The sequence below is a fragment of the Bombus terrestris genome, chromosome 9 (genome assembly GCF_910591885.1).
Source record: "Bombus terrestris chromosome 9, iyBomTerr1.2, whole genome shotgun sequence".
Lineage (NCBI taxonomy): Eukaryota > Metazoa > Arthropoda > Insecta > Hymenoptera > Apidae > Bombus > Bombus terrestris.
The window spans coordinates 1,570,679-1,595,200 of NC_063277.1; the positions used below are offsets into that span (position 1 = coordinate 1,570,679).

The following is a 24,522-nucleotide window of genomic DNA, read 5'->3' on the forward strand; positions in this document are numbered from 1 at the left end:
AACACATTCATCGTCATATTCTTTCTTCGTCTTTGTTATAGCGTTGAATTATAACCTTTGATCGAAAGTAATTGCAACCATCGCTTATATATTATTCGATATTCTTCAAATATTAGTAACGATATTCGATGTTTATACAGTTTCGATTAAAATAGAAACCAATAAAACGAACAAAAATCCTCGGAAATCGTAAATCGTAAATGTGTAATCTCGAATTGGCAATTCGAGAGCAGTTAACACATTTTAAAACGTGAACTCGTGATCGGTGGTAACGAATGAAAGAATAGGCGTGGAAACCGTTAACGGCCGTAACTTCTCTTTTCACGCATCCGGTTCTCCAGTTTCGCCTGTCAAGCCGACCTCTCTTCGCGTTCAAAGTTGCTCGATTTCTTCACGTCCGCCACGTGAACGTTATAGTGTCTCAATAAACTGTGTTTGTGCTTGAATTTCGCGTGGCATATTACACACTCGAACTGAGCCTCCTTTCCGCACTCGAGTCTCTTGTGCCGCTGCAACGATATCACCCTCCTGTACTGTCTGCCGCAGGTGTCGCAAGGATACGTCTCGAAACCGATGGGTAGCCGGTACCAACACGCTGAAAACAGAAATCCTTGATTAGCCGAATGTCTGTTGGAAAATTATTTTCTCGACAGCGGCAGATTCGGTGCTTCGTCACCGAAATATTTTCTTCCGTCATAGACCGAAGGACGGTTGAATTTTCGTTTCGCTTGCTAATCATTAACGTAAACAAACGCTAAAACATGGAGGTATAGGAGAGTAGAATAACACTTACGCTCTTTAGAAAATAACCCGCAACAAAGATTATTTTTTTTATTAATAATATTAATAATAATAATAATAATAATAATAATTAATAATAATAATTAATAATAATAATAATAATAATAATAATAATGTTAATAATAAAATTAACTGGAGATAATCGTAATAGATATTTGTAATCCGACAGATAAATCTTTCCAAAAAGAGAGTTTAAAGTGCTAAATATCGGAACGAGTATTCGAGAGAGACGACTTGCATTCTTTCCTCGTTAATGCATTGTTCATCTGTAACAGAGCTGAAACAAGGAACATCAAAGACACGAGTAACATGCGAAAGGTACCCGTTTCCTTGAAATGTCCAGCGGTTATAAAAGTCGGATACATTGCGGAATTAGTCGCGGTTGGTTGGTCGATTGGTCCCCGTATAAAGCACGCCAAACGCAAAGTCGCCTCGAACTTAACAACGGAAAGTACAAGGGGAAATTGGGTAGAACGAGTATATCCTAGGTTAATTCGCCAAGCAGGTCGATGCGAGCATCCGTAAATACTGATATCAAAAATACTGGACTTCGTTTAGAAAAGTTCTCTCAACGAATCCTTTTCTTTTCCCATTCTTTGCAAATGTATGTATACTTCTCCACCTCTGTCTCTTTCCACCATACGCATGTACGAATGTTTATATAAAAATGGGAAAACGTTACTACTTATAAGGCTAGGAATATATACTTGTACGTAGAAGGACAAACGAGTCGATCTCGATAAAATGAAGGAATGTTCGAGTGAGGAATGTTCGAGTAGTTTACATCTTCCGACGAAAGCGTTTTTCCGCCTAAATAAAAGTTACAAACCGCATGGGTAATTCATAGAAAGTATAGCGCAGAGATCGACCCTTTTGTTCGCTTGAGCAAATTTAGTCGATCCTTCCGCTGAATTAAGATTAAGAGGAGCAAGTTTCTCCGCATTGGTAAATTCGTCTAAAAAGTATAATAATTCCTAAAGATTATAATGTCGATTGTCCCGTCTGCGATTTTTCGTAACGTGTTTAATCCTAATATGTTTACGCCGTATCAAATTGGACGTCCGTTATTAAGTATTTCGCTGACACTGAGCAATTATGATTGCTCGTCAAACCAGACATTCTAAATGCGATTACGATTCACAGAGATTCGTAGCGATCTGAAAAGAAAAAAAAAAATATATGGTACGACGTTATGATTCCTACGACTCATCGTTATCTATATCTTTCACTTTGCCATTAGATTTCTTTTCGTTTGTTGCACGCGCTATAGTCAAAGTATACATTGCACAAAAGTATCAAAGCTATCGCGCGTTGTATTCAAACGAAGAGCAAAGTTGAAAGATTTGGTACTTTTATTATCGTCTATCGTAAATCTAAGTGTTTTCAGGTAACCGATTTTCCGGAGATAAATGCTCGCGATAAATACACGATCGCTTTACGCCTAAGATTACTTTTATACATATCGAGCGCACATGCGCTTATACATGTACGTGTATACATACACATATATATATATATATATTTTCCTTTTTTCAGTTTTGTCGAAGGCACTATCATCGCTTATCCCTATTACATCGAAATGATATATAATTTCATATGTACTATTTCTTCAGTTCCATTTACCTTACGTACCTTGTAATGTTTTAACATGAAAGTATTTAACTTAGTATCTAAACACAAAAATGTCTAAAGTATATATGAAAGTACAAGAAAATGTACGTACACGACTCTAAGATAACAAATTTCAAAAGTGGTAACACGATCGTCAATGTAATTTCGACGTTGATCAGTCGATAAGAGAAAGCGGCTATCCTAATCTTTTGCGTGCGTGATAAATGTCGTTTGACAATGTTATTTTCACTTTACGATATCGTAAGAGCCGAAAGTACCACGAGTAGTCGTACCTTCTTAGAATAAATTATTACTTGACATTTCGTAGATAATATATTAAAATTTGCGCCGATTGCAGTACGATCCTCGTAAGTACTCGATATACATATAATAAACAAGTTGAAAGGAGATTTAAACGATAAAGTAAATGCCAATTCGACCTTCGTTTGGCAATGGAAAATGCGGGGAAACGAGAAAAAAGGAAAAAAAAAAAGAAAAAAAAAGAAGAAAGAAACGAAAAGCACAATTGATTGTCAATTCAATCAACTAATTCTAAGAAACGGTTTTTACAGGATAAAAGTAAAAAGATACTTTAAATAACGATAGATAAATTGAAATTATGTACAGGTATGGAATCAAAATATAATAAATCCTTGTATTGAGGTAACAAACTCGGGAAAAAGAAAATCGAACGATTCCTTTTATTATTTCGTCGTCTGCTATTTACAACGCAATGTAATTGCATTGAATGCAATTAACTCTAGAATAGAAGTTAATTTTGTAGAAAATTTTCTAGATGAGAAAGAAAACGAAGGAAAAAAGGGAAATAGTGCAAAATTAACCCGATAAGGTACGAGAAGGAAGATAGGTCAAATCGAAACAAGAGAAGCAGAAAAGTGCACGTGTATATGTTCCGATTTCTAGGACGATCGTGTAAATCCAAAAAAATTCGTAACTTCGATTTAGATTCTAGGCGCTTTCGTCGTACTCGATTTTTTGATGGTGACGCTTGTAGTGTACCGTCAAATTGCCACGTTGCCTGGCCTTGTAAGGGCACATAGGGCACTGAAAAGCCGGCGGTTTGCCTCCGCATTCGACCATTTCGTGACGACGCATCGTGCTTTTCCATCTATAACCCTTTCCGCAAAATTGGCACCGAAACTTTCGTTGTTGCTCGTGCGGAACGCCCATATATACAACACTAAGATCACAAGGCTGCGGCAATACCTCGAACGAGTCAGGAAATACCACCTCACGGGTAGACGTACGCGTACCACCACCATTGTCGTTTCCGCTATCGTAGCTGTTACTGTCCCAAGTGTTGCTGGCGCGTCTGCTCGCCAAAACTACACCGCCTCTCGTCGTGGTTGCAGTGGTCGACGTCGAAGGGCGACCTCTCTTACTGGTTTGTTGTTGCTGTGGTTGTTGCTGCTGGTGTTGGTGCTGCTGCTGCTGCTTGCAATCCGATCGTAATAACGACAGCAATGCAACCATTCCTGCAACAGGTCCCGACGCCAAGCGAGACGCGAGATCGTGGTAAAAGGTTATTCGACTAAGTTAAAAGAAAATCAACGAGAAACAAAAACGCAAATTATGACGGACGGTCGTAGGTGACGAGAAGGATAGTGTGGTAAAATGGATGTCAAGGATGTCGAGTTTCTTCTCGTTCGATGCACGAATAGTTATGCGGCAAGAGAGATCAGTGAGATTAAACCCGTAACCAACCCAACACATAACGTATCAGCCAATAGCCCCGAGAAATAAGTGCGCCCAGTGGTAAAATTTTGTCGTGTTTACGTGAATAGGCGTGAGGTTTTCGAGGCAGAGAAAAAAGACGGAGAGACAGGTTTGCTCGTACAACTACGTAGCAAATCTATATAGAATGACGGTGAGCTTACGTTTGCTCGATATTTACTTGATATGGATCGTTACTTGATCGTAACGATCTGCGCTCGATCGTGTCTCTCCATCTCTTCCTCAACCTCGTTCATTGATGAAAAGATGCCAATTTCCAACCCTCCACAATAAAATAATCAAACAGAATGCTTCGCTCATCGTAAAATAATCCGCTTTCGTACATATATATTGGAAACTATATCTATTAATGTACAATATGAAATATGTACTTTGTTGTAATCAACGAGTTTATACATTGTATACGTATATGTACGTGTATCTCCTTTTGAAACACGTACGAGTATTCTTGGGAGAGAAGATAAAGACAGGCGAATCGTTTTAATTTTGAAATGCAAGCAATCGCTACACATTTACGTAGTCTACACTTGGAAAGTAACCTTTTTTCGACCACTGGGACGATTCGGTGACGTTACAACCGCTAAGCGACGCTTACACAAAATGTGCTACGCGATTTCCTGAAACAAAAACATGCATCGACAAGTTTAACGGCAGCTGTGATAAATCCGTGTTCAATGAATATATCTCAGAAGGAACGATACTTATCGCTGTTCCAAATGCAAAAATCTTATCGATGCAATTTACCTGTAAAATCAAACGAACGATTAACAATTTCTTTAAGCGCTACGGTATTGTCACACGTGGTACAAAACTAATAGCAAGGATAACGAATATACAAAATAAATAATTAGACAGTTGTAAAGAATGCACACGTAATTATCCATGCGCTTTATTCTTATGATATTGGAATTATAAGGGTCGATTATAGTCAAGAAGTGGTACGAATATTTTTTATTCGTATCGGTCGTATAACATTTTTGTACGCGCGAGAATTCTTTTATCTTCTATCGGGGTATTGGCGCGTTTTTCGTGTTACATCCTGGTCAGAGAAAATAGACACCACGCGATTCTAACTTATTTATTTACATAGCTGTTGAGCAATTTCCTATGCTTGTGTGCCACGTGAGAGTCCAAATTGAACTTCCGTTTTGAGCTGAAGCGACAGTAGGGACAGTGGAATTGTGGAAGCATGCCGCATTCGAGTTTCAAGTGCCGGTACAGAGAAGAGGCGTTCGAATAGACCTTCTGGCACTTTGCACAAGGGTACTTCCTTCGTGGTTTATTCGTTGTCCTAGTCGAACAGTGTAGCCAGAAATCTGTGAAAAACCATTGCGTCAGCCAGATTATATATCCGCTGTGAAAGAGAGGTGACATTTAGATTTAAAGAAACAAAAACACTTTCGCGACTTTCGATTTTTTACGGGAGGTGATCGAGTAAATTTGCGATTAACGAGACAGCTAAAACAGAAAAATAAAGATTAGAGATAAAGGTTAAAAGAATGTGAGACGCGTTCAACGCGAAAAAGAATATTATATGTCACATCTACTACGATAAGCTAAGTAAATTGATTGGCTCCAATCCACATAAATAATCAAAAGAAAAGAGATACGAAAGAGCGAGACATCTCCGTGAGAAGTAATCTGAAAAAAGAATGGAAAATCATCTTGACAACTGCCAGTACACGGCACAGCATACTTGTTGTTCGTCCGTAAAGAGAGCTTAGTAATCGATGTAATCGTAACGCAGTAGCCTTTTGTATCAGAATATAATGCAACATTTATTTCTATAAAAAGATATCCGAAATAACAAGAGAAATAGCCACGCAGGAACGGTGCGCGCGACTGCGTCCATTTAATCATTTTACAACTGTCGCAAATATCGACGAGTCATGGGATACGAGGCGAATCAATTGTTAACATTGTAAAGCATTTTGTAGTGAATCTGTCGGATGAATTCGCCGTTTCCGGATGTTAGGAGAACAGGCCAACATTCCGGGCTCTCTCGCACGTGCCGATGCAAGGACTTCCTCCATTTGTACGATTTCGAGCAGGCCAAACAGGTGTTCCATTCTGAAAAAGAAACGCGTTCGTTTCGTCAGTGATACGCTCGACTAGATTTCACCGCAAAATACGCATGGACGTGCTCTAAAATCTCGCGGCTGGTGCTGAGGTCGATCGTTCCTTTACAGAAACCAAACCACTCGCGCGATTGCGATTACGTTCTATTAGGTGTGTTTCGTGTGCAGAGTGGCTCGATGCAGGCAGAATTAGAGCCAAGAGCCAAGAGATTCGAGCGAGTTCGTTACAAACACCGATCGTTTTTCCGTTATAAACAACGACGTTATCGTGTCCAACGTCGTAATCCTTCGGACGATATGTCAGCCTCTTGCTCGAACGTGTACCGGCAAATTGTATTTGCCCTTAATCGATCGATTCAAAAATTCTCTTTTCGTCTTCGCTCGGCAGCTAATTTCTGCTATTTATTTACAAAGATGTGTGTGCATGCTATCGAGAAAAATTTACATTATATTACAAACGATCTCCCTTTCTTTCTCTCGTCAAGAAAAAGAGAAAGACGCGCAATGAGAGATATGCACGTGAAAAAGATTACCTCTTACAGAGGAACGATTAGCAGGAACGCGAATATATCCAATCTGATGACAAAGTTTATCGGTACAATAGTATCGAATTAAACTGGCAACGTTTCCTCGAATCAGCGAAAGTGTCCAGTCGCGTTGCAGTAGCTGCGTGGTTTCACATCTAGCAGTTTCAGTGATCGAATACATTTGTATTTGCTGAACTCGCGCGTCCGATCGCGATCTCATCTCTCGAACAACTTTCCGTTTCAATCGTGCTTTTTGCGCATCTTCCGACAAACTACGCGCTAGTAATTTGGTCCTTTTATAACAATAGAGACACTGCATATGCACCTATAACGTACACGTACCCAAAATTCTTGCACGCGTGTGATCGATTCCCGGTTAGACTTAGATAATCTGCAAGAAGAAAGAAAGAAATCACAAATTTCGATTAGTCCAAGTCGAAGAATCAGTTGATCGATCGTTCTTTTTGGCAAACGCTTGGAGTATATACCTGTTACCGTAATCTTTATCGACAAATACATCTACGACTGTCCTTCCGTTCATCGATGGATCAAAGAGAGCATTATCGCGCGCGTATGTGTTGCGTGCGTGCAGCTGTCTAACAACAACTGACGGCATCTTTGACCGGATCAACCCTATACCGATGAAAGACGACCACGATAAGCGTAGTATTATACTTCGGTTGCGTATAATTCGGTTCAAGTCCCACGCACATCTCGGTAATTTCACATTAATTGTGCTGCACCTCGTCGGCGAGATCAAACGAGAAACGAGTGGTTGTTTCGATGACACTTTATTGACTGACACTCTTTACCTCGAAACGTATGTCTGCGCGATACAAGTATTGGGTTGACAACTAAGTGATTGCGGATTTTGTCAATATCACGTAATAATAAAATCCGCAATCACTTAGTTGCCAACACAATAGATACGTTAACTACGTTATACTTCGATAGGAAACGTTTTAGTTGAAACGATCGAGTAGAACCGATCTCACGCTTCTTTCTTGTTGTCGTATTTAGTGATTCGATCGATAAAACTGTCGTGGCACTCAACGAACGCATAACGTTTTCCATATATATATATATGACATCGTATATGCATTATGGTCGCTGTGCTGATCCGACCGAGTAGCGATCATCGCGAATGACGTTCGTTCAGTTCGTTGTAACTTTGTCGTTGTAGACGAAAGAAGATACGGTATGGAAGAAAAAATGTTTATTCTCGAGGAACGATTCAGTCCGTTCGGAGATTAGGTCGCTTCAAATTCTAGCCACACAGCCGTGTTCCTTCTTCAGATGGTTGAGCAGATTGAACTTCATAGGCATGATGCTGTGGCAAAAGGGACACGTGTACAAAACTCTGCCGCATTCCTCTCGGACGTGCCGATTTAGAGCCATTCTCGATCTGTACGTTTTCTTGCATTCGCAGCACGTGTGGAAACCTGAAAGGAAGGAAGAGAGATATCTTTGAGTATAACACGTTTCGTTCAATGCCGCTTTTCACGAATAAGCTGTCGCTCCACAAAAGCATCAGCAAAGCGTACTACTTCCTTTCTTTCTCCCTTCGCTTTAGCTTCCTCTTTCGTCGAGCCGTTTCGTTTTCGTGCACTTTCTTCTTTCGGTTCGATTCGAACTCTTTTGTTAATTTCAACGATATCGTCGAACCAAGTTCTCAACAACAACCAAGTTTTCAACAGTACGATTCCGATATGTTCTCCTACATCCCACAAATCGACATTCGCGATCGACGCTTAACGTATACATACATAGATAACACAACGTATCTAAATATCAACTTTCACATAGGTTTCTACGTTTTTATCATTTTTATATATATATATATATATATATATATATAATTGTAATTATATATATAGATGTTGCATTTATTAAGGAACATACATATTCTATTCGTTGAACGAGTAATAAATAACGATCGTTACGAATAAATATAACAGGGTATGCACGCTCCGTCGCACTTTTATTCGTGGAGAAATATTTGCAGAGCATCGAAAAGCAAATTTCGCTCCTACCAACGAGAACTCGGAAATTGTTGTTTGGTCAAAAACATTGATCCAACAACACCGTACGGATAAATTACCTCGGTAATCGAACAACCTCCTCATCCGGCGCGGTGTCAATGTAACTTTCGACCCTGAGCCTTCAGGAGGCTCGATCGGTGTACTCGTCGCTTTTTAACGCGACAATCTTGTCCGTGCTTTACTTGCAAATGACGAACAAGACTGTTCCTAAGATTCATCACGCAAGGACAGTGAGGACAGCGGTAAGGTTTCTTCCCACACTCCTCTCGCTCGTGGCGCACCAAGCTTTTCTTCCACTTGAACGCCTTGCCGCAGGAACCACAAGGATAGACGATAGCTGAAACACGTAAAACGAATTACTCGTTATTACGGATCCTGGCAGAAATCTTGTCGTCCTTTGCTTCTGTCGTTAAACGATCTCTCCAGTCTCTCTATTCATAATCTGTTCCCTTAATATGACCGTCGAGGAGAAAGGGGGGAAAGAGAGAGAGAGAGAGAGAGAGAGAGAAAGAAAAAAAGAAAAGAGAAAGGTCGATACAAGGAGAAAAGCTCTCGTCGTCGCATCGGTTGCCTAAAAAATACAGTTTCTCCGATCGTTTACGATACTCTTCTGTTTCTTTATTTTTGGTATTACGAAAATACATGCATTTACGAGTAGCGGGGATTAGGTGTCAAGTTGGCGACGACGGCGTCATTCGTGCGATCCAGTGCTCGACGCGGAGCAACGCAGTTCGAGCCGATGCTTTATCCTTAACTATATAATTTTAATTTTTCTTAATTCTAAGCGGTGTAAAATCAGTCACGCGTTTGCATAACGAACAGTTGGCGAAAATTACTCTGTATGTGTGCGTGTGTGTTTGGTTGTCCTCGGAACGTGACTTATGCCGTTTCCGAGAAAAAATACAAGATGAATTGGAGGAACGAGTCAAACGATGTAAATATTATATATAACGATCGAAGCAACATTAGATGGAAAAATAAGGTTTTTTCGTATTTGGAACACAGTCGAGACTAGCGATGTACAAGAAGAAGATTTAATCCTCTCGATAAGGTTCAGTACGTAAGGTCGGGTCGATCAACGGGACGATTTCCGTACAACTGGAAACACCACGCAAACTGCATTTTTCATCATTTTTCGAAGAAAGAACAAAATGAACGGCGATTACGATCGGCCGACGAACGCATGCAATCTTTGAATCAGGATCAAACGTAAACATCTGCCCGACGTTCCTAGCATTTCCGATGAGATAGTCCGTATTCTTCTTTGTTGAAAACGAAATGCGTGCGCTGATCGAATCGTAACCACGTCCGCTATTTACTTCTTGCCGCCGATCGATTTCGATCAATTAATCGTAGATCGTAACTTGCAACGCGAAGAAATGATTATAGATGGTTATACGTAGCGTTGTTCGGGAGGTCCGAAGAAAACGAATCGTGGAGATCGAGGTTGGTAGTTGGGAAAACGCGAAAGGTGTGGAAAGCACGGAAGACTCGAAAAGCAAATTACGGACGTGACTCTGATACGAATCGGTGATGTGAAGCAAGAACAAACAATAAGAATCAAAGTATGCGCGTTCCGCTATACACCGGTTGTTTCGTCGTCGATTCGAAAACCGTTTCCGCTAGAGGAGCAGGCAGGCACGAGGAAGCTTCGACGCGAATTAAGGCAATCGGATACCGCGTCGGGGAGACGCGGATCGGAAAACGCTCGAAGCGGAAGGTTCAGGTGTTCGGTGACGTGACCTTGAAGTGTTGTTCGGCCTGATGGGCGTGTAGAATGAAGGCCTTGAACGCAGCGAATGGACACAAGGGACACTTGAACTGAGGTGGTTCGCACTTGTGCTTCAAATAGTTGCTCCACATCTTGTAGAACTTGCTGCACATTGTGCACGTATAGCCGAGAACCTGGTCGCCCATGTACATCTTCCGGTAGGCTGAAAGCAAAGGGACCAAGTTAGTAATAGCCGAGTTACGGAGACGTACGGAGGAAAGAAAGAGGGCCAGCTTCTTCGATCGAATCGCGTCCCCTATCAAATCTGAAAGATGGTAATCCGCGATTCGTCACGGTAATGGTAATGGTAATGGTAACGGTAACGGTAACGGGCGTCGTTGCATCGATCGTCGCGCAAATTATTCTTCGCGAATGACTCGATTCGATCGGCAGAATGAATCTGTGGGCATAGATAGGAAACCGGAGGTTAGAAATCGTCAACATAGAACGCATTTCTGCGGAATCGGTTTATTATAGAAATCAAGTAATCGTCGTTCGAATGCAAGCGTGATTGCAAAATTCGGATAAATCAATCACGAAACGACAAGCGTAAGTCACTATGTGCAACCAATTATCAAAAACAACGATTGCTTCCCAATCGTTTATATCCACCCGCTGTCCCTCGTCTTTCGCATTGTTACTCGATCGTTGTTATCTCACCCTAGGCCGCCTGTTATCGCCTCGTTGTCACGTGCAAACTCGAGACCACCCACCGAAAGGTTCGACTTAATTAAAATACCGTTATACGTAGTACTTGTTGCAGGACGAGTAGATGTTTCGTTGCTTCTATCGCGGACATTCGTGCTCGATCTATCCGTAGAGTCGAGAAAAATTGAAAAACATTACGTACAAGTTGCTTTCTTACGTAAGGAAATATTTTTGTACATAAATATTTACGCGTGCAAAAAATAAAAAAAGAAGAACTATGCTTGTAAATATTATGATACACAGTGGCTTATCGCAGGTATTCGGGCTGCTTTGAAACATTAACGGTTTTAACGTGTAATCACGCATGAACGTCGTTGTCGACGTCTAACATGGAATAAAATTTATTTCGTGTAATAGGACGAAAAATCCATAACTCGAAGAGATAAACTATCAGGGTTGGTTACATTCGTACGGTCGAGGCGTAAGAATTTTCTTAAAAATATCCTTCGTAACGAGCAAGCATCGGGTATCTCGTTCAATTCGTGCATCGATCTTCGTAGACGGACGAACGAACAAACTATCAATTGCAAACTTTGCTGTGATGTCTCTTTTTGTGATTCTCTATACACCACTTGTGAGGACTTTTATAGGGGCAGGCATCGCACGCCAATTTCGGCTTGGCATTGACGCATTCGAATTTTAGGTGTCTCCAGAGCGACCTGTGAACCGCGTACGCCTTGCCGCAGTCCACGCAAACGAAACTCCTCTCTCGAATATCCGAATTGCCAGCTTGACGAAGTTGTTGTTGTTGTTGTTGTTGTCGTTGTTGTTGTTGCTGTTGTTGCCAATCGTTCCTTCGAGCGAGTTGGTTTTCTGGCTCGAACGCAAAGATGGTCTTGTAAGGCCATAATAACGCTGAAACAACAACAGCAGATATTGGTTAATGCGATCGATCAACCACGAACCTCGCGAAATGATACGTAATAATTTCTCATCGAACACACAGATAATACGCATCGTTGACATTCGAGAAATTTCCTTTCTCGCCTTTACGTTGATACGACTCCATTCCATACGAAGAAGCCTGAAAATAACCTTCGCCATATACTTGAATTTCATCGCACATTTTTTCAGTTCACTATTAAAGAAACGCGAGAAACAAAATAAACATTGTTGCGATCGATGTACATACGTACATACACATACGTAGTTGCCTTTGCAGCAAACGCTGATACGTTCAAGGGGACGACCATGTTTATGGTACGCTGGTAAAACCTATAGAATCGTTTATTGTGTCCACGGACGAGTTAACAAAGAACATTTCTTACTTATTTCGATAAACGATGTTGTAATATTTATAACGTCGATAAAAACCGATTCACGCGAGAATTTTATCGATCGCGTTTAACTCGAATCCTTCTTCTCGAACAATATATACAAATAGCGAACACAAACGGAAACTGTAAAGTAAAAAATGAAGGTTTAACGGCACGCGTTAATTAATAATGCGCGCTTATCATATTATTCGCTCTTTATACGATACGAAAACGATCGCGACAGCATAATCTCGCCGATTTCTATAAACGAAGAAATCAAACGATGATAAACGTTTGCTTGGGGCGTAATACTGATTTCTTACAAAATCACTCTAAAACTCTCTAAAACTATCTAAAACTCTGTGAAACTCTGTGAATCTCTCTGAAACTCTCTGTAACATATGAGAGCGTGAGATTATACTGATTTTCGTTATAGTTACAAATACTTTTGCTTATGAATAATATTACGATACGTGTATAATCACCTATACGACGATGTACATGCAAAGCACATCTTGCGTACGAATCACGTAACCGCCAGCAATTTTATTTTCTTTCGTGCTACGACATAGTCTATGGCTGGTAAATCGACTTCGATAGGCCTTTCGAATTCCACGATGGAAAAAATAAACAAGTAGCCGCGAACGGTCTACGACTATTGCTTCGGTTCGTTCGAGTCACTCGTACGATGGAAAGTCTTCATATGCCTTCTCACGCAGAATGAATAATTGCTACGAAAGTTGCATAGATCGCAACGAAACTTTAACACGCCGGTATCGTGAACATTTCGCACGTGTCTTTCCATGTTCGCCTTATATGTGCTCTTGTACGGGCAGAAAGAACAAGCGAATTGTGAATTTCTGGGGTTCATCTTGCAGCCAAATTGCACGTGCCTCCTCAACAAGTTCTTCAAGGGAAAGACCTTCTTGCAGAAACCGCACATGTGCCTCTTGTGACTGTTCAACAGGGACTGTGTCGCAGCGGAAATCTTAAACTTATCGAATTCCGGAGGAAATTGGAGACCATCGACGGGGCCGTAGTCAGTCACGTAACCTTGTACGTTCCAAACGCCTGAAACAAAGCAAAAGAACATGGATGAAGCAGAGTTCGTGAATATGCCTCGACGACGTCGTTGTTCTCTTCGGATCGAGCGAACTCGTACGACGCCGCATCAAAATCTCGTTCAACGAATAAAACGCTCCACGAGCATCCTTCGATCGCCTCTCAAACTCTCAACGAAGTGTCGTACACCGTAATTCCTGCTTGTGATGTAAAGCTTGCGCTTAACGGGCCAAGGAATAACCAGAATTCAGCATACGTGCACTAACGTTACGAAAGAGAAGAAGATTGCGGACCGCTGTAACGTTCGTTTAATCTTGCAACGATACTTGCAGCGAAGCTTACAGAGAGAAACTAGTTAAAATGTAGAATCGTTGGACGTGCGCATGTTTATTAAATAATTGAAAAATAATATACTTGTTAAATATTTGAAAGAGAAGAGTGAAAAGGGAAGAGTTTCGTATCGATGTACCATTGTTGACGCAGTCATTCCACCTCGATGATCTTACGGTCGTTCGAATTCCAACGTTTCTCAATTCTCAACGTTCGCCTTGACGAAAGGAAGATCCCTCGGAATTCTTCTGGAAGCGCGCGATCGGTCGGAGAAGCGACGAAAAAGACGACGAACAAAGGTAAAATTACGCTAAGCCGGGAGTCGCGAATGCACGTGTCTCATGTGCCTGAAGAGTATGTCCTTCCTGCTGGTTCTGTAGTCGCACAATTTGCAGCAGAACATCGGTGGTAATCCGCAACCAGTGCTCAAGTGACGCTGAAGGCTTGCCTTCCAGGTGTAACCTTTGCCGCATTTCGGACAGACAAAGACAGGTTTGCCGGACTGGTCCGGCGTCAGCGAGTCGTCCAACTGTTGGCCCGACAAGCCACCCCCTAAAAACCAAAAGCGTTCGGGTTAGAAATGATGCCCCTTCTTCGTTTTCTCATCAAATCCAATCAACATCGAAGTGGTTGCAACGCTTCGAAATGAGAGCGCGCCCGTCTGAAAACAAAATGCGATACGATCACGTAAGCTTCGATCTATGCACGGCGTCTCACCGATTTCAAATTTACCGAGTCGCAGAGAAAAGGAAATGGATGGCGAACGGTGGACGCCGAATACCAGTGGAACATGACGATAACTAATCGCATTCGCTAAGGGAGAACATCGAGATACGGTTTACGAGTCTGTACTAACCATTACGTGAAAGTACGAAAATGTTCATAAACGATACGTTTATTACAGATCATGACAGCCTCGACAACAACAACAACAACAATAATTTATTCATAAAATTCGTTCGATTTCAAATCACATCATTTGAATTTTCTTTCACAAAGGAGATACACACCGATCTCGAATTCATAACAAAAAGTAGCATGGACATGGTGAAACGCTAATAGATCTCCTGCATTGACGCGCAAGCTGTGTGTTCGCGCAGCACATGGTACTTGAGTAGAGTGGGTATTCTAGCTCTGTGCGTGCAATAAGGGCAAGGATAAAGTGGTTCCATTTGGCAGAAAAAATTCATGTGTTTCCGCAAACTCCTCCAGTCGCTGTACTTCTTTGCACACTTCAAACAGAGAAGTTCGTCCTTGCAACGTTTCCAAATATCGAGTGGCAGCTGATCGCAAAAAAACGGACCTTTGGCTGAAACAGCATCGGAAAGTTGCATCAGTGAAGTGACCTTTCGCTTGAAGAGAAAGAAAGGAAAAGAAAAAGTAGACGAGGATCGTCGGAAGGTACGCGACATCGACATCTCTCGATGTCAGGGGCGACACAGATGCGGATTTTCAAATTGTATCTTGTAAATAAGTAGAATGAAGAAAGACGCGAATGAAAAAGTACCCGGCAATGATTTCACATAGTTCCTTCCTTATTTCCTTCCTTTTCCCTTTCTTTGTACTGTTCGATGACAGGAAAAGACGTTTAGAAGCAGGTGTTCCGAATTTCCCGTAAAGGAGCGTTACACTTTGATGCGCCAGTGTGAAAGGAAAGCGTCATACGAGATACGTAAACCGTGTATATTTATTATTCTCATGCAACGCCTTATACAACAACAAATTTTTCTTTTTCAAATCGTGTTTGTCGATATCATGGTGCCCAGATAAAGTAAAAGTCGATGCAGACTTGGACCTCATTGGATATACATCACTTTAGATACATGAGCGTTTTACCATTTACTGTTACTCGTCTTTAACGTCATTACTGAGAAAAATAATAGCAAACGTAGGACAAACAATTCTCACAGCCCAATCACTACCAAACACGAGTTAACGAAAATAATTAACAGTTTTTAGTTTTTTTAATTTAACACAATTTGACAATTACGATACAACCTAGTATAAACCGCCATTTCCTGTTTCAACTTCCAATTCTACTATATAAAATTCCCTCAGTATATATTTCGAATATATACCTTAACTTTTTTCGAAGCACAGTCTTAAAAATTTAATATTAACATAATAATATGATAATATAATAATAATAATAATAATAATGATAATAATAATAATAATAATAATAATAATAATAATAATAATCGTATTGTAAGCAATATTCGTAGTAATAGTACCAGTAGTCATAGCAATAGTACGAGAAGTAATAGTGATAATAATAATAATAATAATAATAATAACAACAATAATAATAGTAATAATAATAATAAAAGTAATGACCATAGTAAAAAGGAATAAAATAATTCAACACCATCAAAGTGTATCTAATCCAAAGTTACACTTTAGAAAGATACATAATATTCGCCCGTGTATCACTTGACGAACCAAAGTACGTCGAATGAATACATGGCGTTCCCCTAGCTCAAATGTACGAATACCGAACCAGTAGTTCGATAATCTTTTGAACGAGACTACATATGACACACTGATAACTATAAGAAAATCAATAACGAGAAGACATCATGTTCGTGTCAAGTTGTGCTTTCGTACCCGTAAAACATTTCCAAATTACAACGAAGCGTATCACTGTTTTGTACCTTAATACATCATTGATCTAACTATAAAACATTTGTCAAAGAAAAGGTACATAACCATCGCGAACATCGTGATGATAGCGTGCAAATGATCTCAAACCTTTAGAAAAAATCTTTTTTTGCGTCTCATTTATATATTATACATGTATATATATTTTTTTTTGTTTAATAGCCGAGAGTTTATCAAAAGGATATGTACTACTTAAGCCGTGAAAGGATACTTATATTCATAAACAACGGACATGCGACGTGTTGAACAGTTTCTACATAGATTTTCTGAGTTTCTCTCTTTCTTTTATGTACGTGCACAAAACAATTTCAAATACTGAAATCACAGCAACGACTACATGTTGTTTTCACTTAAATTCTACTTTATAGAGTAAATTACGTAACACAATGAAAAATCGTAATTCGTAAGCGATCTTGAAAACCAGCAAGTTCTTAGAGAACATTCTTCTCGGACAAAAAAAAAAAAGAAAAGAAAAAAAGAAAAGTTTCTTTCCGATAGAAACGTTTTATGTTTTCTTAGGCGATTTCTTAGGGTTGCCTTGACGTGAAAATATCACATTTAGAAACCTGATCATCGGTCTGAAAAAATCAGTTGGCAAAATATTCGGTCAGAAAAACGATGATCTACTGACTATTTGATACTCCTAAACGTAATCGATAATTCAATGTTTGTTTCTGAAACGAGTGTCTTCATACTCCCGAATCTTCGGACTTTTTTTGCTTCCGCACGGCACATGTTCATCGGTTGATACTCTTAGGGAAATTAATCATCGTTGTTACTGTCGTGGAAGGTTTTTAAATGTCTGATCAGACTGCAACGTTGTGTGAACATGCTGTGGCAAACGAAACAGCAAAATTTCCTTTTGACACCGCACGCGTATTGGATGTGACGATCGAGATTCCCTTTGGTAGCGTAGGATCTTTTGCAACGCGCGCACTTCCATTTGCCCCCGTTATTCCTTCTTTTACCGCAAACTGTCCTACGATGACGATTAAGGGTGAATATGTGAGTGTATCCTTTGCCGCAGTTCGAGCATATGTAAGGTTTGTCCGTTTCTGGTACCCAATGTTGAGAAGCCCGGTATCCAATCTCCTCGAAGATATCCTTCGAATTCAGGCTTAATGGATCGGCATCGTTGTGGACATTGATCGGCGCCGGACACTTTAGGTACATTTCGTCATCCAGTACTTCTGACAAAAAAAAAACAAATAAATTTCACACGTTAAGGCGAGAGGAAACGTGAAAATTTGAAGGAGAGAAGAAAGTTTATCGAACCGAAGAGTATTCGACAGTGAGAGAATAATCTACCGAAAGAAAAGTTTAAGCATTCTTCGCGATTAGAAAGATACGTGTCCCGAATACAAAAATTACAGATATGAAAGGTGTTATGGAAAATAAAAGAAAATTAATTAGGGAATGGCGTTTCTTCCTTGACTTTCTTATTCTCATTTCCACCCTCGCTCTTGCTTTCACTCGCGCTCTCATTCCCACTTTCACTGCAACTACGAGAAGGGAAGAAGAGACAAAGAAGAGACCAGTAACGATTTTGCTTATTCTTTTCGCACGTACATTTCAAACAACGGTGAGAAACGGTAACGATCGAACGGTCAATTAAAGATCTTCAAGACGAGATTGATCGGTAATAATTATTGTATACATACTTGTACATCGAAATGAGACGCAGGACGAATATCCTCGATAGGTGTCGGCATCGATTAGGACGAGCAAGAACATATCGTGATCGATTTCTATTTCTTCCGTGTTACATAAAGAGAACAAATTATCGGAGAATATAAACTCGAGGGTATTCTACAAACTTAGAAGGCGAACGCTAAATTTGCAAACGGGAACTTTTTCTTTTTAAATCATCGTGTGCGTGCACGTGTGGTTTACACGTCCAATCTTCGAGTGGGAGACGAGCGGTCGTTACGGAAAATGCTTGAAAATTGTCGGAACATTGTATTATTATATTTATTATCTCTGTTAGACACTTGATGTCACATCAAATTATTATCGACGTTCTAAGAGACAAGTTAAAACGGACTTTGATAATATACCATTAAAAACAAACAACACCGACTACGTTAAATGCGTTCAGCCAAAATCTGTTAAGAGACTCGAACCATCAAACACGGTGCAATTTGCAGGCGTTTATGCGTGTTTCGATAATCCTTAGCGCAATATCTTCGAATTCGAGGATGCAGTTTGGTGGCCACTTGTCATGGTTGTCTCTTCGATGATGTAACGTCACCAGGTAGGTCTTTGAGCCAATCTTCTTGAGCCAGATTCACGGTAATGCGATCTTCTTGACGTGAATACGGTTTCTTCGCTGACGGATTAAGGTTTCTTCCGAATGCAGGATGACTTTGCTATCGATGAACAAATTCACTCGCTCGTTCTCTCACTCTCTCACTCTTTCTCTCTCTTTCTCTCTCTCTCTCTCTCTCTTTCTTCCTCTGTCTGACTGACTGAAAACGAATGCTTGAACGCGAACAATCGACGGATGGATTAGCTTCGCAAGACCTAGAGGAACATAAAGAGTAAAGTTGTGTTAATCGCGAAACAGAAATATCGGAACAATCAACGTAGCACCAATGGGGACCAGAGTATCATTGCTAACTTGGGAGAATCGATTCATCGATCCATCGATCCATCGATCCTCCCAAGGACAATCTTTCTCACTCCCTGCTCGTTGATGCTGCTGTCACGAAAAAATTCTAGCAGTTATAGCAAAAGGATACGGAAGGAAACGGACGAGCTGAGTTGGAACGTGGGCAAAGGCAAACACAAGGAGCAACCTACGTCCCGAAGGATTCGAATGGAGGTGGGGATCCTGCGGATACGCGGGATTGTTGCTATGGAAAGGGAGAGATGAGAATTTTCTAAGTGATTTGAACGGCACTCTCGTAAATTGTAACGTTGACTGCCATTTAAAACTAGAATCGGATGTTGTAGCTGCTCTACAACAGAAAACAACGAATCTTTAGTATTATAGCATGTACAGATTGTTGCGTCGCGAATACTTAGCGGTTCGCGATATTGAAAGTGAACTGCATGATAGCGTGCAAGTACAATTTAGCGATTGAATTTCGACGTGCTCTGTTCGAGGGTTTGAATAATGTAATTTTTAGGTTTCGCCTCCTTGACAACGTCGATCTTATGAATCGCGGTCACGTGTCGTTGCAGGCTCGTCTTCTGAGTGAAACTGTAGCTGCAGTAGTAACAGGGAAACTGCCGTTTTCCTCCGCATTCCCATTTCATGTGCCTCCTCAAGTTGCACAGCATCGTGTATGCTCGACCGCATTGCTGACAGATGAACGGAGACCTCACGAAATCTGTCAAATGCAAAGAAAAATACTACTGTCAGAAAGTTTCATCGAACAGACGGGCAACCGGACAATTGGTATATCGAGAAGCTATCGATTTTCTGACATGGATGGAAGTTTCTAATCGACCAGTAAACGTGTCACGAGTGCTCCGTCTTCGAATGAATTCCCAGCCATCGATAGAAGCGGAGCATTTGTTCGTCGATTACTACAACGAAACGTCCAAATTAATTGCCAGTCTCTGTCAAAAGATAGACAGACGGAGAGAAAGAGGGAGGAAAAAGTTTCCCGACCGCGATTCGATCGTTTACATCTGTTCTTCGAAGACCGAGTGAAATCTGTATCGTGAAACTGGCATTAATTTTCGTCGGCGCGTTGTGTCCGTGAAATGTGAACTACACAGAAACCGGGAAACAGTTATTGTAATACGGTTTTTTAGTTGGGGCTTCGCGTGCGTTCAAGTCCAAACGAATAGTTACGATTACGGTTTTCACTTTTGCTACGTGTCAAATGAATCAACGACCAAACGAACACGACTGGTGGATAATCGTTTATTTAATTCTACATGGAGAGAGCCACTGAAAACGTTAGGAGAGCGCGAAACGCGTCTTCGAGTGAATCTTCGTGGATCGTGTTTATCGTCTGTTTTATTTGTGCAGCTTGAAAGTAGTTCTTCTTCCGGAAGTGAAACGAAGATCTGCGTTCTTCACTGATGATCAGCAAGCAATATCTTCCAATCGATGAAGTATCAGTGACAATGACCTAATTGTGGAGACCTGAAAAAAAGAAAACGTTCGAAATTTTATGAAAACGCTCGAACTTTATTACATGGCCCACAAAGTCCGATGAATTCGATCGCGCGAACAAATTTTGTTTCGAATCCGAACGAAAGGATGCGGCGTGGCTGTGGTTGCCGAATCACGTAAACGAGTGATGCCGTTGACGAATGTGCACGATGCGTGGGAAGCAATGGTAGATAAAGATGAAGCTTCTCGCGATCATTCGCTTGTTTTTAACCGATTTATTGTTTTTCTTTCGCCGTTTAATCAGACAAACGTTACATGAGCGAAGATTCTTGGCAAGAATCGCGTTGCTTGTATCAAAAAGGTATCTTACTGTGAAAGTAACGGTAAAGAACGAAGACGTTGAGAAATATACGGCATTTAACCGTACGCGGATCTCATCCACGTCTTGCGCGGCGGGACAAAGATGTTGTGAGCGTTTAGCATATGTTGTCTTAGCTTTCCATTCTGCGTGTATCTCGCCGGGCATAGGTTACAGGCAAAATGCTTCTGCCCACCGCATTCGAATCTCAAATGTTTCACCAGATTGTGCCTCATTTGATACGACCTGCCGCATTGGTGACAGGTGAACGCTTCCACGTTCCTCAAGCATCCGTTTCTGGATCCCCAAGCGGTGATTTGCGTCTCTGTAAAATAATGAAAAGATAGCGTCAAGTAGGATCTATCGGGGTGCTTTCGAAGTCCTTGAACTTTAAAAAAACAGTCAACGTAAGGTGCTTTCTCTCTTTCTCTACAAAGTAGCTAGCAGTCTCCTGTCTCTCGGTCGCTGATCTCACCAGAAACGGCTCTCTTACTTGGACGATTAAAGAAAATCAAGCTGTCTCGTGCGCAACGTTTATTTTAATATCGTTCGTATAATAAGGACCTTACAGTATATCTATCTTTGGTTGTTTACCTCGTCGTATCGTTATAATTTTGTACATATACCCCCGCGGATATTCCTCGAAAGCTCTGGAAACGAAGGATTGACGTTGTTGGTGCAAAGAATCGCGTTAATTATACTATTCGACAACGATCGATTCGCGCCTATTCGAAGGACGCGTCCGTTTCATTCGATTCCATTTCTATCACTGAGCAAATATTCGTTTAGGAACGGAAAACTTTGGCGGAAGATAGATGTTGTGTCTTTGCAAAAGGTGTCGACGCAGCCCGATATTCTGCGTGTACCTCGCCGGACAAACGTGACACGTGAAGTTTCTCTGTCCGCCGCATTCGAATTTCATGTGTGTGGTTAAATTTCTCTTCATCTTATAAGTTCTTCCGCATCGTGGACACTTGACAGGCGCCTCTGACTCGTTTACGGTTCTCGTACGTGTGACGTTACTCTGGAACATGAGTCTCCGTCTGAATCCTAGAAATAAACGGGAGATCCTATTAGAGAGAAATGATCGATATTTAGTGAAGTACACGATTTACGTGGATTGGACACCAAAACAGAAGAATGATTTCACTGTCACATTTAGAAACTCCCTTCGAAGAAAGACTGTTGTGTTATCGTAAGGAAAAATCAATGTACACCGATCGAGAAAGGTCGATTGGACAGCAGCAGTTCGATAAACATTAATAAAAGAAACTGGTTTTCGTTGAATGTAGAGGAACGCATCGACTTAGAAATCGTACACGTTTATTCCATTCGTATAATTACACTTCATCTTTGGACGCGTTGCACACCTTCTAACGAAGCTACGGCTTAATCGGTTCTTGTGAGAGGATCGTGTATGCTTCTAGTACATTTTACTTATACAGGCTCTAATCGGAAAACAGGCGATTCAACGGCGCAGGTGAACTTGCGGAATTAATCGCAATTGCTACGTTTCTCATATCGCGAATTTGAATTTGTAATTTTAATGTTAAATAAGAAAACTGATGGATACCAAGCGTTCGCGATATTCGCGATACGCTTTTCGCTATATTTCTTTGATAGGTGATCACCTATTTGAAAAGTGCAGTTTTTGGTACGAGCGTTCATCTATCGACAAAAGAAAAAGAAACGAGGTTCGACGACGACGTTCAATGCTTTGTTCTAACGTGTCGTTCGAGGTTGGCCTTTTGAGAAAATCTACTCTTGCAAATGGGACAACTAAACTTGGGTTCGACACCGCACTCGTAGTTTTGATGCCTCCAGAGCGACGTGAACAACTTGTAGCTACGATTACAGTTGGAGCAACTGTGCTTTTTCTTCCTTCTTCTCTCTTGTTCGTTCAATTTCTCCCTAACGTTCTTTTCGCTCATTGCCGTTCGTTTGTTACACTCAAAGGTTCTGTGACGTTTCAACGAGGCCATCAACGCAAACTTTCGATTGCAATCGGTGCACAGGTATTTCCTCGGGCCATATCGGCGCATCTTGTCTTGATCGCCCTTAAATGTCATGGACCGCAGGTGCCTGGTGTACAGGGCGGTATTAACCGGTGTCAATGTCGGCAACGCCAGTACCGTCCAATTGGAGGAGCTGTATTTCTGTGTGTCTGGAAACGAACAAACGAAATAAAAGACTTTTAGCATTCTCGTCGATACGCATAAGCGGAGAGCGGCGTGCGATCGTAGATCCGCACACGTTTTATCGTTATCGATCTGAGATCTCAGATCGGCAAATACAATTTCGTAGTACATGTCGCAGTATATGTTGCTCCGTTCAAAAGACAGAAACTTCTGCAAATGTAAAATACAGAGGATCTTTATTTACAGGATATCGTGCAATGACGTGTCTACAATGATATAAATAAACGATAAATTCCACACGTATTTAAAATACGGTTGAACGCAAAGGAAAATTTGGCCACGCGCTACACAAACGATCTTATAAATTTTGTGGAAACTCGTGATAGGAGGCGAACATGGTTCCCTGAATGTGCACGTTACCCTCGACATCGGCAAGGGCGTCCACCTGTTGCAATCTATAGCGAGGATTTTGATCGAGAAAATGCTGATGTCTGGCCAGTATATGCTTCATCAGGCTATCCTTGTATCGCGTTCTATGTGGGCAGAAAGCGCATTTGAACTTTGGATCGATGCCGCATTCGAAATCGTGATGCCTCTTCAGATGATGCTTATGCTTGTACGTTTTGCCGCAGGTGGCACAGGTATGCTTGAATACCGAAATCGCAGGATACTGGGACTCCACTGAAACAGACACGAAATTTCATCGATTAGTCGAAATCGATGGTTCCCGAGCGAAACAGTTGGCCAACTTAAGTCGTCGGACGATCTGAAACGGCTCGTTGCTCGAACGATCCGACAAACAAGAAAACAAGGAACATGAATAGGAGATAACGTCTCTCGGAGGGGATGATTAACGCACCAAACACAGACAACAATCGTTTTGGTATAGAACGTGACAGATTTTTATTTGATTCGTGCCACTTTTTCTCTCGACGGTCGACGGCCAAAGTCGCGCAAAGCTGGTCCGGCTAAACGGAAAACCTTGCAACGTTCGGTAGCGTGAAAATTCGTATCCACGTCGTGTGTTCCTCGTTCTCCGTTTATTTATTCTTTCCTCTTTTCACCTCGTTTTATTAATTCACGCTCAACATCGAGAAACATATGAATCGAGAACGGACCGATCGCTTTCGAACATTATCGAATGTATTATACACATATATGTTTGTATTTGTGTGCGTGCGTGGTTGCTTGTCTCGTGTGTCTGCGTGTATATAAGAGAGAACAGATACGTCAGCTTTTTCGTTTCTAACGAGATTATCACATCCAGCGCTGTTTACGCGATGTTCGATTCGTACGTTTAATTGATCGACGGGTAATCGCGAAATCGTTGCTAGTTGTTGTTCAGGGATTTC

The 24,522-nt window shown here is 41.1% G+C and overlaps 4 protein-coding genes across 18 annotated transcripts in view; all 4 read right to left on the reverse strand.

Moving 5' to 3' along the window:
- The window catches only part of LOC100649963 (longitudinals lacking protein, isoforms A/B/D/L), a 159,508-nt gene that overhangs the window by 45,990 nt on the left and 88,996 nt on the right, over positions 1-24,522 (reverse strand). For 4 of the 13 annotated variants that reach the window (XM_012311463.3, XM_048408677.1, XM_012311462.3 and 1 more), the window contains 2 exons: positions 23,591-23,851; positions 22,339-23,196 (listed from right to left, as the gene is read on the reverse strand). The exons of the other annotated variants lie outside the window; for them this stretch is intronic. In XM_012311463.3, the coding sequence (XP_012166853.1) occupies positions 22,742-23,196; positions 23,591-23,851 (716 nt within the window). In that variant the 3' untranslated portion in view covers positions 22,339-22,741. Of the gene's footprint in view, positions 1-22,338; positions 23,197-23,590; positions 23,852-24,522 lie in introns of those variants that run through there. 13 annotated transcript variants of the gene reach the window in all.
- LOC125385650 (longitudinals lacking protein, isoforms F/I/K/T-like) lies at positions 697-4,784 on the reverse strand. Its single transcript, XM_048408704.1, has 2 exons — positions 4,707-4,784; positions 697-3,908 (listed from the first exon to the last, which is right to left on the reverse strand). Exon 2 carries the CDS (start codon positions 3,904-3,906, stop codon positions 3,382-3,384), a length of 525 nt encoding a protein of 174 aa, XP_048264661.1. The 5' UTR covers positions 3,907-3,908; positions 4,707-4,784; the 3' UTR covers positions 697-3,381.
- LOC125385651 (formin-homology and zinc finger domains protein 1-like) lies at positions 10,755-13,200 on the reverse strand. Of its 2 annotated transcripts, XM_048408706.1 has the most exons (3): positions 12,430-13,200; positions 12,238-12,317; positions 10,755-12,148 (listed from the first exon to the last, which is right to left on the reverse strand). In XM_048408706.1, the coding sequence occupies exons 1-3, from the start codon at positions 12,435-12,437 to the stop codon at positions 11,814-11,816; spliced, it is 423 nt and encodes a 140-aa protein (XP_048264663.1). In that variant the 5' UTR covers positions 12,438-13,200; the 3' UTR covers positions 10,755-11,813. The 2 variants fall into 2 exon arrangements, with proteins under 2 accessions (XP_048264663.1, XP_048264662.1); XM_048408705.1 differs by having other exon boundaries at positions 12,238-13,200.
- LOC125385649 (zinc finger protein 525-like) lies at positions 13,483-19,676 on the reverse strand. 2 transcript variants are annotated; one of them, XM_048408703.1, is made up of 4 exons: positions 18,264-19,676; positions 17,571-17,789; positions 14,081-14,493; positions 13,483-13,620 (listed from the first exon to the last, which is right to left on the reverse strand). In XM_048408703.1, the coding sequence occupies exons 1-3, from the start codon at positions 18,334-18,336 to the stop codon at positions 14,252-14,254; spliced, it is 534 nt and encodes a 177-aa protein (XP_048264660.1). In that variant the 5' UTR covers positions 18,337-19,676; the 3' UTR covers positions 13,483-13,620; positions 14,081-14,251. The 2 variants fall into 2 exon arrangements, with proteins under 2 accessions (XP_048264660.1, XP_048264659.1); XM_048408702.1 differs by having other exon boundaries at positions 17,571-17,792.

Bases quoted from the DNA above. Each gene is read 5' to 3' on its own strand.
- LOC125385649 (XM_048408702.1), bottom strand. From the start codon at position 18,336: ATGTTCTTGCTCGTCCTAATCGATGCCGACACCTATCGAGGATATTCG. The intron at 17,793-18,263 runs GTATGTATACAA...TTTTTTTGTCAG, and splicing joins CGTCTCATTTCGATGTACAA to AAGTACTGGATGACGAAATG. The intron at 14,494-17,570 runs GTAAAAGAAGGA...TTTGGTTTTTAG, and splicing joins TCATCGTAGGACAGTTTGCG to GGGGTGGCTTGTCGGGCCAA.
- LOC125385651 (XM_048408705.1), bottom strand. From the start codon at position 12,352: ATGAAATTCAAGTATATGGCGAAGGTTATTTTCAGGCTTCTTCGTATG. The intron at 12,149-12,237 runs GTGTGTTCGATG...TTGTTGTTTCAG, and splicing joins GTCAACGATGCGTATTATCT to CGTTATTATGGCCTTACAAG.
- LOC125385650 (XM_048408704.1), bottom strand. From the start codon at position 3,906: ATGGTTGCATTGCTGTCGTTATTACGATCGGATTGCAAGCAGCAGCAG.